The sequence below is a fragment of the Rhamphochromis longiceps genome, linkage group LG3 (assembly GCF_057381845.1).
Source record: "Rhamphochromis longiceps isolate RC_006_pf linkage group LG3, R_longiceps_female_GT1.1, whole genome shotgun sequence".
NCBI lineage: Eukaryota > Metazoa > Chordata > Actinopteri > Cichliformes > Cichlidae > Rhamphochromis > Rhamphochromis longiceps.
The window spans coordinates 29953099-29968428 of record NC_140559.1 but is presented as its reverse complement, the minus strand read 5'-3'; the positions used below and the strand labels follow the sequence as shown (position 1 = coordinate 29968428).

The 15330-nt window shown below is 40.3% G+C and overlaps 1 protein-coding gene across 1 annotated transcript in view; it reads left to right on the top strand.

Annotated features, from left to right (window-relative positions):
• Nucleotides 1-5269: 5269 nt before the first annotated feature.
• Nucleotides 5270-15330, top strand: part of LOC146674013 (uncharacterized) — a 34327-nt gene continuing 24266 nt past the window's right edge. Inside the window, exons 1-4 of the mRNA XM_085384743.1 lie at nt 5270-5459; nt 6113-6512; nt 9490-9750; nt 11151-12141. Coding sequence (XP_085240869.1) covers nt 6341-6512; nt 9490-9750; nt 11151-12141 — 1424 coding nt within the window. The 5' untranslated portion in view covers nt 5270-5459; nt 6113-6340. The remainder of the gene's footprint in view (nt 5460-6112; nt 6513-9489; nt 9751-11150; nt 12142-15330) is intronic.

Here is a 15330-nt window from a genome sequence, read left to right as displayed (position 1 = left end):
TCCCACACTACCAATTGGTTTACATCTGTAATGCCAAAAAAATCCACCAGAAGGCACTGTGAATGTGAACTGTTGGCTCTTCTTATATCTCTCCTAACCAAGAAGTCAGAAACAAAAAAACATCCAACATATTTTGAGTGTTTTTGATGAAACTAAGGTAGGAAGATATAATTTTTTGATACATGGTAGTGTTAGAGGACTTACTAAAAAGATGTATGTCACTTGACAGCATTAATAAGCATGACAGCATTGAACGACTGGCGACCTGTAGCCCTGACCCCCATCGTAAATGCTTCGAAAAGCTGGTCAGGAACTTCGTTTGCTCTTCACTACCTGACTCACTGGACCCTCTACAATTTGCATACCGCCACAACAGGTCCACTGATGAGTTGGGCTTTAAATTGTTCTGCCAAGCAAGTTCATCTGGCATCATCCATGACTTGCTGCTGTATCAAGGGGGATCTACATTCTTCAATTCTCCCCCCAGTGAAAAGGAACAGAAGCTACCTCTAAGGGGCCAAAGTTGTAAAAAACACTATGCAAACCCATAAAAGAACCTCTTCACAAGTTTCAGCTTGGTGCAGAACTTGCACACCTGTCAGGTGCATTGGCACTGTATGACCAAACTGCACTGGTGGAGCTCCCCCGATAGCAGAAAAACCATGCTTCCCACACTAAAACCAAAAACCTGATGAAGAAGGGCCATGGAGCTTGTTATTACAGGCTCTGATAAAGGTCTGATTGCAATGAAATGGTTTGAAAAGAGATGTGTCAACCTCCTAAACAATGCCTGTGGTTCATTCGTCAAACGGTGGAGCAAAGAGTCCAATGCAAAGATTACCATTCCATGCCCATCACTCATCCCTGTATATAATTAGCATATAAGAGGAATTAAGCTTTCTGATATGATATTACACGAGTTATAAGTTACGGAGATAGCATATTCCACTGTTCAGATACATCCTTGACTTGAATACCTGGTCTACAAGAGGAACTGTGCCCTACTGGATCAGAAACCGATGGCTCTCAAAAGGTTTCCACCTGGCTGTGTGAACCAAGTTAACAAGCCAGCATCTAGAGTTGGACAACCATGATCCAGCTCTCCAAGACCACAGAATAAGTGCTACACCATAGACCAAAACCACAAGCAGATGTGCTTGATTTGCACTGTTTTTATTTTTAATTTTTGAAACAAAAATGATTTTGCACTGTAGCATTCAATCAGAAGTGGTCTGAATGTGATAATTTTGTGCTGTTGCACACTTGTCACATTTGCAGATTAAAAAACATGTATTTTGTTGTTTGATGTAATACTTTCCTTTGATGGGATGAAAGCCAGCAATGGTCACTGGCATGCTACTAGAAATAAACTGTATCCCTGGATACAGGGATACAGTTTATTGTGCCCTGGATAGTTTGTTATTAATTTAATTATAATTATAATTAGATTTTTTCAACTGTATTATCTAATGTACTTGTATTTGCATGACGTTTCATACTTTTACCAGTGACTTTTCAAGCATTTGGTAGAGATCAATATTTTAAAAACTACAGGGTCTATTGAAAAAAAAATATTGATTGTGGTTATTACTCACCCAAGTCAATAAGAAATACAAACAAAATATTTTTCCCTTGCTTTTTTCTTGGTGTGGACGTCAAAGGGCGTGCACTGCTTATTGTTTTGGTGTGATGGAAATAAAATAAGAAGATGTGTTAACATTCACATTCTGATCATTTGCGTCTCATAGCGATCGTGGAAAACACATGACATAAATGATATCATGACTACTCACTCAGTGGGTTTGGGCAGTGTGAATAAGCTTCACATTGCTGCAGGGGAATCAACAGATGTAACGCTGCCACTACAGGAGGTGAAACACTGTCTAAAAAAAGGCTGATGTACAAAAGTAAAACAGCTGTGGGATTTATACAGGTGGAATTTAGTGAATGAATCTGAGCACCATCAGCTTAACCCTTTACAGCCGATCGGAGCGGGCACGCTCTGTTTTGCGTAACTATTTTTAAATCCCAGTAGCTCTGCAACCAAGTAAGCTAGCGCAATAATTTTTTTTGCATATGAAACTGGAGGAGTTGTACTTACATCTTATGCCATCAGCTTGTCCTAGGTCACAGTTTCCTTCCACATATAGCTTTGCAAAAACTGCATAAAAATCACTTGCAGCAACAAAAACATGATATTCCAGAAACACGCTTCGCCGATCCATCAGCTGTTTGTAACACTTCCTACGTCCATCAGCGCGAACTATCACATGACCACATGACCTGCCCGAAACCGGAAGTGACGTCATTTTGCGGAAATGTAGTTTTTTTACGATCGGGGCCTTATGAGCTTGTGTTTTACTTGTTATGTGTTTTAAAAAGTTATGTTTGACTTTATGACTTTCTGTGTCGTTTCTGGGATGCTTAAGACTCATATTGCACTGCTGGAAATAGTTTATTTTGATGCATATGCTGTTATTTTGCAAATTTGCACTATAATATTTATTTTCGTTTTTCCTGCAGTATATAAAAATTGGTGTATTTCAAAAATAAAACTATGAAGACACTCAAAATAAATTTCCTGTGGTGGGAAACTTTTTTGCAATTTATGTAATTACTATGCACCTAATGCAGACATATTATTAAAGTTTGGGCTATAATGGTTGTATTGATGTATAGCAACTTGAAATGCTCCCAAAAATGGCTCCACAGCATGTAAAAATATAATATAAGCTCTGGCGAACTTGGTTCTATGGTAGGTCTTAAAGGGTTAACTCAAATTCATCTCTGCTACACTTAATGTAACCGAACTCTGAGCATGAAATCCATCACAGTGCAGCAAACTAACCTGTTTATTCTGCACTAACATGCAACCTTTAAATAAAAAAGTTAATCTACCTCAGTAAGGCCAATCACGGCAATTAATTTACCAAAGGAACAACAATTACAGATTCATTAACGCACAACTTAATCACATAAAACAACAAGTTACAACTGCAATGCTCTGCAGCAGCTCCGAATATCTGCTCTGCATGGTAAGCATATGGCCACTGATGCAAAGTTCCTTTGGGTGCACTTGATTCTTACCTCTAGACATCCCAAGGAGGGCAGGGAAATCTGATGCCTCTGTTATGTATGAGACTTGTGGTACTGAGAAAGTCCAGTAACTCCAGCCGTACTTATCATGTCAGCTTAAGGATTTATTGCTTCCACTTAACGACGTAGCAATCTCTTCTCCAAATCTTTGTCGCTGGCATTATCGGATAAGGGCGAGCTCAACTTCCAGAAGATCTTCTGTGGATAGACCACACATTTGTGTTATCGTTACCTTTTCTTTTGTACATCTTTTACAGGTACGATTATTTGACTTAGGATGACCGTTTCCTTTTTTTTTTTACATCCTATTCCACAAAGGATTGTTTTCATTTTAAGGAACCAAGCAACAGCAACCTCGAGCCTCTTCCACTCTGAGAAGTACGCTATCAATCAACACATAGCATCAGAAAAGGCTTGTACTTTAGTAACATTTACTGTGGACTCACCTTTGACTTCAGGGTCATCTGGTTCTAAGGAGCTTTCCATTACATTGGTAGGCCAATCAGTTTTTGGCTTCTGAAGGATCTTTGGTCCTTCGATTCAGTGACTGTTATGATAAACGTTCCTGGCCTTGAACCCTCTTGTAGCATCATTTGCTGGATTTTCCGTTGAGCCAACAACTAAACAGTCACAATGGACACAATAAATGAGGCTATTTGCCACAAAGGTAAGGAAATGTTTATCTTTATTCATTATATATTTGAGTAAATTCCCAATACGTGTCCTTACATCTGCAGCAAAAGCAAGAAAACAATCACAATCAAAGCTCTGTCTCCCTTAGTTCTCAGCCTAGTATGCTGTATAACAAGTAGGCCCTGATCACATGACCTCAGGGACCAGCTAGGGATAGAAGGTCAATGATATAAAATGATGCTTGTGCATTAACAGCTTTAAAAGTCAGAACTAGAATCTTAAAATGGACTCTGAATTCAATGTAGCTGTATTAGCAATGGTGTCACATGCAAGTACTTAGAAGATTTGGTCAGGGGCCTTGCTGCAGCGTTTGAAACCACCCGCAGACATTTAGGCAAAGTTTTTGAAATCTACGAAAGCCACACTGAAACGACAAACATCAAGAATGCTTCATTTGTCCAAAGCTGTTGTGAGCTGCTTAGCCACAACCAGGGTTGGACTGGCCATCATTTTTCGTTTTTATAGGCCGATAGGGTTTAATTTCTTTTCTTTTTTTAACGGTATAAATGAATGGTGGTGGATTGGGCAGTTGGTCATGATCGATTCTGGGCTGGACCAATTACAGCCAAGGAGGTCGAACTGAGGGGTTTTTTTGCTGCTGTTTACATAAAAATGCAGCCAAGGCATTTTTTTTAAATAAACATTTCAAACTATTTACAGAACAATCAGCTGTTATGCATCAAATTTGATGCCACAAAAATTATTTGTGCCACTGCAAAAAAAAAAAAGCTTCTGTCCACTATAAGATAAAGGAGAACAGCCTGATACCTGCAGGCCTGACAACAGCACATGTATCACTCCTGTAACATTCAGCAGTCGCCTCATTGTTCTGACACACACAACAAAACTATTGGCTACACTACACACTGACTACACAAGATTTGCGCTAAACGTCGCAAATCTGTCACATCTCAAAACACTGTCACCCCTAACCCCGCCCCTCACGTCCCCCTTCCTAAACAACTAAATGTCATGTTGCCATATCATTTTTTTGACTGGTCGACATTGTACATACAAAAAACCCCACCCTTCGGAAAGGGTGGGGTTTTTTGGGGTTTTGCTCACAGGCTTTCGAGCGTTTTCCTTATAAGACGCTGTTTTTCCCGTTTCTTCCCACAGTAAATATAAACAACAATAGTATTCAGGATGAAAACCAAACATTGCATATATTTTTTATCATAACTCTGGTTTTACGTGGCCTATTAACACAATTTAAAAACTGGTATAAAGTCCACACTTTTTCCGTCAGTTGTTCCGTGTCTTTCAACATGTTGCACATCTGATGCACATTTAGATGTTAACGCTGTCTCTGTGCGATATAAAATAGTTTAGAGAAATAAAATACAGAAATAGTTTTAGAGTAGACAAAGAAACTTAGCTCTTCCAAGTGACCACAGTAGAGCTGAAGTGGAGGGGGCGGGGCCGACCAGGGTTTGGCCAGCTGGTTGTGAATGGGCAGGAGAGAAGTGACGTATCAGGAAGTGAAATGCGAACAGAAGTAGATGGCGGGAGAGCGGAAATACGTTAAAACAGGCGAAAAACGACAAGCAGAGTGAAAGTAAACCTGTAAGGTGGAGGAAACGGACAGTGAGCGCAGTGTAACCGTGACAACGAGACACGAGGACGGATTTAAAGTGATCATAAAATCGTCTCCAGACGGTCGTCGTTCGGTGAGTGGAACCGGATTCAGCTACAACAGCGATAAATACGCCTGTAGGGAGATGAAGAGTGCTAAAATACTGAGAAACGGCTCTCTGATGAGTGTTTGTAGGGATGTGGTTCAGCAAGATAAAGACACACGACTCAGTCAAATAAGCGTTAATGAACTCCACAGTCTGCTGCCTGACAACAAAAGAGCGTCTGTGGGGGTATGGGGAGTACCTGAAATAGAAAAAAGAAAAGAAAACAGGGAAAATAGTGCTGGTTTAAAACGCATATTACAGGGAGAAATGTAATGGCAACGGTTTGGCTGCTGTTATTAAGTTTTATGAGCAAAGTAAGATGTACAGTGGATAAATTAGCTATGAGGTTAGACCTCCCCACCACGGAGATGGTTTTGTTCTGAGATGCTGTAAGTATCAAAGCAGCTCAGATTACTTGTTTCTGTTTTATTGAATTAAATAAGAATGACAAAAGTTTCACTGTGAGGACGTGATTTAAAGATGACAGAACATATACATCGCACATATATCACATCATATCATGAGTGAAGCACTGTGATTTTTTTTTATCTTGGATGCAGTAATTTGCTAGAAGAATTTGTCAGGGAGAGCCACACAGGAAGTGTGTACCTGATTTCCCTGCTTTACTCCTGTCTGCACAGGTGACGATAATGGATCTGTTTGCCAAATGCCATTAAGCTGTGAAGAACGAGAGGTGCTGTGGGTGTGTGGCCATGGCTGCTGTTTGATGAAGTGGACTGAACTTAAAGGAGAGACACAAATTAAAGTACTGATCCCGTCACATTAGTGCGGATTTGGTACCAATACCACTGTCGGTATCGCTTCTATCAATGCTTGTATCGATCCGCCCAGCCTGAGTTGAAGCAGCAATGAGTTCAGCTCAGTATCTGAGAGAGTTCATCAAGAAGAGACTAACTGCTGTTTGTGAAGAAATCTTCTCAGAGGTTCAAAAAACCATCGTCCAGTATGAGGAGGAGATCAACCGTCAGCACAGACTGCTGGATATCAGCCGGAAACCCGACAGAAACTCACACATCACAGGTATGGACATGTTTTTAACTCTGTGCTGTTCAAGCTCAGATTCTTCAGCGTGACTGATTTTACTAGAAGAAGTTAAAGTGGGTATTTAGCAGTGCTGTGGGTCAGTGTCCAGTGACGGGCTATGTTGGACTGGTGCGGGTCCATGGTCACTGCTACATCCACCAATAAGAGACATCACTGTTTCTGTTTAGGGTAGGCTGGTTCTTTTCTATGATAATCATTAATAAAAGGCTTTAAAAAGTAAAATGAAATGGAATAAAACAAGCTTAATATCAGATTCAAGATCACTTTATTTGTCACGTACATAGTTGTACCAGTTTAACACACAGTGAAATGTGACCTGATATGCTCCTCAACTGTGCAAAATAGAGAGACAAAAAACAATATATACAATAAGTAAGTAGATATATACAAAGAGGACATTACGTGTGATAAGTGAGTGAATTATGTACATTAAGTTAGAATAAAACAATCTGGAAATTTACAGTTCAAAATTTGGGAATGTACATTGTGTGAGTGGGGTGTTAAAGTGGCTTGTGCTGCAATGAAGTCAGAAGGATCAGGCATGAAATGGGAATATGTGAGTCCTTTCTCAGTTCGTTATGGTTGATTGGGGGGGGCTGAGTTAACACACAGATGGCCTGAGGGTAGAAGCTCCTCTTGAGCCTCTCTGTTCTTGTCCGCATGGTGCAGAACCTTCTGCCTGATTGCAGAAGCTGGAACAGTTTATTGCTGGAGCGGAACGACTCCTTCAGTATTTGAGCTGCTCTAGTCCTGCAGGGAGGGGAGAGCAGTCCTGCAGCAGCGTTCTGCTGTACGGATCACTCTCTGAAGAGCTTTTTGGTCCTTAACCCTCCTGCCTTCTTGGGACCTTTTTGTGCCACTGCTATGTGTTAAATGGCTGCCATTTCCACTGTGTTCAGTGGAATATAACCAAACTTGCCACAGGATAGTTTTTACCTGTCAATGTTAATATTCCAGTGTGAATTCCTTAAATCAGCCTAAAATGGCTGAGCAGCAGAAATCCCCACACCCATCACCCTGGGGACCATTTTCTGCCCATTGACTTCCATTATAAATGCTATTTTTCAACCCCAAATTATCATCATATGATTTTATTTTTTCTTCTTTTCTTGGATGTCAATGAAGACTCAGGGCCTTGAAGTTTGAATTTTTAAATTGCAAAAAAAATGCAAAAAAATAATGGCAGGTCAAAATGTATGTTGGTGCCAATCTTTGGTCCATCTAAAGGCCTACTTATAATGACAATCACATATTACTTCAACTGGTTTTTTGTGGAAATATTTAGTTTCGTTTTTTGGTTTTTGGGGCTTATAACACAGGGCGCTCATGTAATAACACTGGGATTTGAAGGGTTAAAACAACGAAAATATAATTAAAACTTTACATGAATATTTCAGGGAGAAGTAGTTTTACAAGGTTGGCTAATTTAAAGTGGAATAAAATATGGATATATGGTCTTTTTATGGCGTGGCTGAGAATGGTCCCTAGGGTGATGGGTGTGAGTTTTTTAAAGGATGGCAGGAGGGTTAATACAGCTGTTCCCATTACCATGATGTGATGTTCTGTGTGAGGATGCTCTACGCAGCGCCTGTATAGAAAGTCCTGAGGAGCCCCGGAGAGACCCCAAACTTCCTCAGTTGTCGTAGGTGGTACAGGCGCTGCCTAGCCTTTTTGGACTTGTGATTTTTGTAGACTGTAAGTAGAGCAGGGTGATATGACCAAAAACATTTATCACGATATACATTTGAAAATTTGCGATAACGATATAACTGACGATATAATTGACACTAGACAAAATACTTTACAACTCCACAACTTTATTAGTGCAAAAAAACCCATCAATGTATTTTCACTTGAACAAGCAGCTGTTTTTATGTGCATTAAAGTTATATAAAAACGTAACAGTGGAAATGCAAATTCCTTGCTGACAGTTTAACCAAAAGGCATTTCCAGTGAAATGGGCTGACATATTATGACCATAACCATGTATAATATCCACAAAACTTAAAAAGAGGTTACACACACACACAATGCAGCACAGTACATATCACTCCGCGAGGCTCCTGCCTACGATAGCTGTAATACTCCAACAATCCATCAAGTGGTGCGGCTTCGTAGCTTAGCAAAGTCGCACTAAAACATTTGACAGATTTTCGAGTGCCGTGTACATAAAATCATTTCGAGGTCAGTAAACGCAACCAGAATTCATACATAAGGCACTGTCGATTTTTAGAAAAATCAAAGGATTGATTTTAAGTGTGCTGTATTTTCCAAACAACACGGTAATAACGACGGCCCGCTAGCACGCTCTACCAAAAATAGTGGTTTGTTGTGTGTCTGACGGACGAAAGCTAAACCAGTTCCACACCAATGAAGTTGCAGCATTTTTACAAACCAGTTCTGGTTCATCCGTTTCATTCAACGATCCGCTTTCGCTCTTCTCATTTTCTTCTCATTCTGCGTCGCCACCATGTGCGTATGTAAACAAAGGTACTGTGCATGTGCGTTTTACCATATTCTATCGCGATATGTCATTTTCCTATCGTTGCCCAAAATTACACCGGTATTACCGTGAACGGTATGATATAGCCCAGCCCTAACTGTAAGCATATTGTGCTCTAAAAATTTACACCAGATCATTTCAAATGTGGAAAACATTCCTGCAAAAAGCTGCAGTGCATCAAGGCATGTGAGGGTGCCACCAGGGAGCGCCTCAGCTGATGAAAATATTTTATATTTATGTAGTTTATTTAACACGATCAACATCTCACTGTGACACCAGTCACGCCACAATCTGAGCTCACTGTCTCTAAAACATTTGTGTGTAAATGATCACCATTTATTCAGGTTTTGATTCATGCTTTTGTAAAATAGTGTTGTGTGTGTTTTTTTTGTTTTTTTTTGTATCAACACCTTCTCGATTATTGTTCCTGTGTTTCTTTGTTTTCTCAAGACCCCCCACAACAGCATGACTGTGAGGAAGAGGAGGGTCTGGATGAGGAGCAGGTCTGTAACCAGCAGAGGAACTCCAGTCTGGACCAGGAGGACCCAGAGCCTCCACAGATTAAAGAGGGACAGGAGGAGCTCTGCAGCAGTCAGGAGGGAGAGCAGCTTGGACTGAAGCAGACTGAAGGCATTATCGTCTGGACTGATGAAGAGCAGCTCAGACTGCTGGGGACCATCTGGAAACCTGAGATAAACTTGCACAGAAAGGGTATGTAAAACTGTGATGGGCTTAATGACAATGAATATGACTCACGTAGGATCCTAATCAGAGCTTAAAGTTATTTTTTTTGTTTTTTTAGAGGCACAGGAAGAATTGAAGGTCCAACTGTAATAAGCAACATGAAGTCATACTACTGCTTGCTCATCATCACCTCTCTCCTTAACCTAACTTCTGCTAACGTTTCGCATATCTGGCTTATTAACTGTAGTTACTACAACCCTGCACGCGGCCCTTGTTCCTGAAATAAATACCAGTCGATTTCTCGTTTCTACAGAAAAGCAAAGGGGCCAGTAGGAAAATAAGGAATGGGGGAGTCACATCCCTATATTTAACAATGATAATAACAAAACTTATTTGTATAGCGCCTTTCAAGAAACCCAGGGGCACGGTACAAAGGAGTTTAAATAAATCAATTTATAAACATACAAAAATGCTAGAGTTTGAAAGGCTTTGTTGAAGAGGTCAGTTTTACGTTTCTTAAGAGTCCAGTGATGAGGTTTTGCAAAACTAAGATGGGAGAGCGTTTCAGAGGGTCGGGGCTGCCACACAGAAGGCTCTGTCACTAGAGGTTAACGCGAGGGACAGAACGCAGATGCAAGGCAGAGCACCATAGTGTCTGAGACTGTGCGTTTGGCTTCAGCAGGTCGCACAGGTATTGAGGGTCGGGGCAGTGAAGGATTTTTGAGTGAGACTTTGGGGGCCACAAACAGGAGCACTGTTTTATTACTGTTTATATTGGGGGGGGGGGGGGTTAGATGGCACGTGATTGTGAGGGTAAGTTGTGTATCTTCAGCATAGAAATGGAAGCAGAGACCATGGTGGTGGGAAATCTGAGCAGGGGGTACATATAAGCCCCTTTTCCATTAATGCCTATTCAAATCGACTCTGCACGATACGCCACGACTCAACTCAAATTGATCGATTTTCCATTATAACCAAGTATGCGTGTGTGGTGAACCGTGCCAAGTCCAGCTGAGTAGGTGGTAATGAAGAAAGGGCATAGATGGTGAAAAGAAGAGGTCCATGCACAGACTCTTGAGGCGTGACAACTACAGCAGAGGTGGAGCAGACATCTTCCATGGTGACAAACTGTGTTGGTTTGCAGAGATGACACTGAAAGTAAAGTACCAGTGAGGTCAAGATAAGGTTAGCCTGTACTCTAACCTTCATGTTCCTGCCTTTTCTTCTCTAACAATGCCTCACCCACTCCTCTTCCTTTGTCTTTAACCAAGACACAGGCCTAAGTTAAGAGCAGAAGGTTACTGAGATTTAAAATGACACAGAAGTGACTACTATCAAGAGACAACGGCTCAAATCAGAATATGTTCCTCAGATGTTTGGGTTGTTGTTGTTTTTTTTCTATCATTTCTCCCAATTTGTCTCTTCAGACCTCCGACACCAACACATTTGTGAGAAGGAAGTTCTCACAGACCAGCAGGTCTGTAACCAGGAGAAGAACTCCAGTCTGGACCAGGAGGATCCAGCGCCTTCACATATTAAAGAAGAACAGGAGGAACTCCGCAGCAGTCAGGAGGGAGAGCAGGTTGAACTGAAGCAAGAGACTGATATCTTCATGGTGACTCGATCTTATGAGGAAAGTGACCACAGTGAACCAGAGTCAAACAAAGAGCAGCTCCTTTTTCACAGCTCTCCTGAAGCAGAGAGCCAAGATCATGAAGAAAAGCATGTGGACTCAGAATCAAGTAAAAATGCAGAGCTGAAGAAGAGGAAACGCAGTCAGAGCTTGGACAACACCACTGTGTCAGAGAGTCAAAGTAAATCTGACAAAGTGAAAAAGTATGTACAATGTGAAATCTGTGGGAAAACCTTACATACATCTAATCTGACTGCACATTTAAGAGTTCATACAGGTGAGAAACCACATTGTTGCACCACTTGTGGCAAAGGATTCATTCAGAAATCAAATTTGAAGCGTCATTTGAGAACACACACAGGTGAGAAGCCATTTACTTGTAGCACCTGTGGGAAAAGTTTCGGTCTGAAACCAGAGTTGCAGCGCCATCTAAGAATTCACACAGGTGAAAGGCCACATTGTTGTAACACTTGTGGGAAAAGATTTACTGACCTGTCAGGGATCATAGCTCACAGGAGAGTCCACACAGGTGAGAAGCGGTATTCTTGTAGTACTTGTGGGAAAAGATTCATTCAGAAATCAGGAATGAAAACGCATGTAAGAAGTCACACAGGTGAGAAGCCGTATTCGTGTAGCACGTGTGGGAGAAAATTTAGTCATAAATCAACACTGCAAACTCATGTAAAACTTCACACGGGAGAGAAACCACATTCTTGTAGCATCTGTGGCAAAAGCTTTGTTCAAAAGCCACACTTAAGTAGGCACATGAAAATTCATACTACTTGAAGTTTCGTGCTTAGATAAGATAGCTGTGAGTAGTAGTAGTAGTTTGTTGGTCATAAAGCTCACACTGACCAGAAGTTTAATGACTGCAACACTTGAGTGAAGAAGTCAGTATTTTTTGTGTAGAGCAGAGCAGTAAAAATAAATGTTTTTTTATTTAAGGATGATACATTAAGATTTCTGCATTTCAAAGCCTATCACAGCTGACGTAGGCTGATATGGGTATGCCCTGGACAGGTCAGCTCCTGAGCTAAAACATAGATGGTCAATTATTCACACCTATGGGCAATTTGGCAAGTAACTAATGCACCAGTTAATATAAAAAAGTATAAAATCAAACCCTTAAAAAACAGCAATAACAACAATATTCATAATAAAACAATCAGGTGTCACAATAAGATGCCTCTACAAAAACAGTTCCTGTCCACCACAAGACAGAGGGGCACATCACAGTCCTGATATTTCCGGGGTGTGTCACTCCTCTTGCTGTCCACCTCGAGACGGTGTATAAATAAGCGTTTGCCTTTAGTGCCTTTTTGGACGGCATCGTTGTCTGTGACAATGGGAACACAATCTTCTCAGCTCTTCTGCTGTGAGGAATTCCTGTCTCCATGCTGACACACCAGCTCCGCCACAAATTCTTTGTGTGCCATGGGCAGCACCTGCATGGCACTGATCGCCTCACGGTGCAAGATGAATGCTTTTCTTGTCTCAATCTCCAGGAAGTGTAAGAGCACAGTCCCGTACCTGCAGCAGTCTTGCTGTGGGTGGACTAATACTGAATGAACTGGTCTAGTATGTCAGCCCCTCTCACAGCCCAGTGTCCATCTGCATCCTCCACCTTTCTCTTCACCCTGGACATACAGGTGGATGGTGGTGCACACAGGCACCTCCCACGTGTCCATCCACTTCACAATATCAAGTGGGTCATCTCTGATCCATCTCACAGATCCTAATTCGCATTTTTTTGTTGAGAGTATTTTCCCTCCCTCCCAGGCATTCCCTGTGTAGATACTACATGCACCACATCTTGTGCTGGTCAGATCCAGGAACATTTGGGACTGGTACAAAACAACTGTCCATGTAAACATGGCATCCTGTGCTAAGCAACAGCTGAAAAAGGTTCATCACCACATCATAAGACATAAGACAGCATCACTTGCTTTTAAAGTCTTAACAGTGTATGTGATGAATCTAAAGGTTGATTCAGCCAATGTAAAACCTTTCATCCCTCATTTAGTTGGTTTGTCCGTCATGTATTGTGTCATGCCAGGCTTTGCTTTAGGTGCCACCATCCTTTCATCAACTGCCAGTTCCCTCCTCGGGTGTTAATAAGCTGGCTGCCACAGAGGATTTCATAATTTTTTACCACCTACTCAGGATCAGTGAGGTGGATGTTCCAAAATATGGCTCTGGACCTGTCTCTTGTCTATATGTCATTGATGGAAGGGGAACAGACAAGGCATGATTGTGTCTCCATGATTGTGTAGTCTTAGTCTTGGCAGCGATATGTAAATCCAGAGACCAAAAAGCTGATAGACATCTTCTGTTTCTACATCAGTCCATTTGTGTTCTTTGGCTAAAAACTGATTTTTTTTTTCTATTTTTTGCAGCATTTTGGTTTGTGTCAGCACAGCTTGTGCTGAGTGTGTCAGCGGCGAAAAACAATAAAAACGGGTCTTTTAGACTACAGCATTCTCTCAGTTGTCACAGGAGTTACGTCCCGGGACCCCCGCAATAGGGGAAAAGTAGGAAATTGTGTCTTTATAGCAAAAATAATTAGAATTATAATCTAAAAAAAAAAAAAGAGAGAATACCATATCACAGGTTTTGGCGGCATAAAGATACTTTTTATTTTATTTTTTTAGAATAATTATTGTATATTCAAAAATGTATTAATTATTTATAATTTGCAATAATTATTATTGTTGATTAATTATTATGTTTTAATTAATTTATCGGGTTTCTGCGCCCTCTTTACAGAGGCCCTCGTTCTCTCAAAAAATTAGATTTGAGTAAGAGTACAAACTCATTCTGATTTAAAAGCCAAGGAATTAAAAATGGGTTTTTAGACGAGCTTTGAAAGTGTCCAATGTTGGGGAGGTCCTGATGTGGTGAATTGTTCAACCAATACTTTGTTTTTTTGCCCCCGATCACAAGGGCATGCGCCGTGCTTAGAAAACCCTTCCTATCAACACAATGTTAAAACTGGTAGTTTTTAGTCTTCACTGTCAACTCAAATTGAGACAGATTCAGTGAGACTGCATCTTGCTACTTCATAATTTTAATTCCACGAGCTTGTTTGGAGGCACTGGTGTGTCTGTCGACTAAAGACATAACTTTACCTTTGCATTTAAAATTTAGTGACTAATATTTTTATTTTTCAGTGGCAAAGTATTCAAAATCTGTGGGTCTTTAACTCTAGCAGAGAGCAGACCAAATGTGTCTACATTTTGGTAACCTACAATTATTAATAACTCTCCTTGTGTTTACACCTTTACTGCTGAATTTCCAAATCATGTAACTGATTTAAGGCCAAGGCCATTTACACATCTAAAGTACAGTTTTAATAAGGAAAAATGTATTTAAAAAAAGCATATTATATTATATCCTTCCTAAATTTTACAGTAATGCCACTGTACTGGCTGATTCGGTTGCCACAGTGTGAAAGATGTGGAAAAAGAATCATAGCATTAAATTTAACTGGGCAGCCTTTACAGGCAGATGATAATTGTACAAGTCAAACAGTTCAATCTTTGTACAATCTCTTGTTTCGGGCATTTTTCTAAAATGGGCTTCAAATTATAATTGATTGTATTACTTCCCAGCATGTTAATTAATTAACATGTATTTTTTTCTGATCAATAATTATGGAAAAACTATCACATAATTGTCTTATGATTGATTGAGAAACACGTTGACAGTTTTTAATTTTTTTAATTGTTCAAAGACAGGAAATTATTTTAGAGTCACTGTGAGACACGAATCATGTGCCTGTTCAGTAAACCTTCAACCTTTTGAGTTTTTGCTGTTTTTAAATGATAATAGCAAACAATCAACTTGAACACTGCTGTTAAGAATGCAGATATGACTTAAACCAGTTATATCCTCTCAGTATTGTTTATTCAGTTTATATTATTTATTTTATTATTGTATCAGGAAAATCCTGATCCTAGATTTGATGAAGGTTA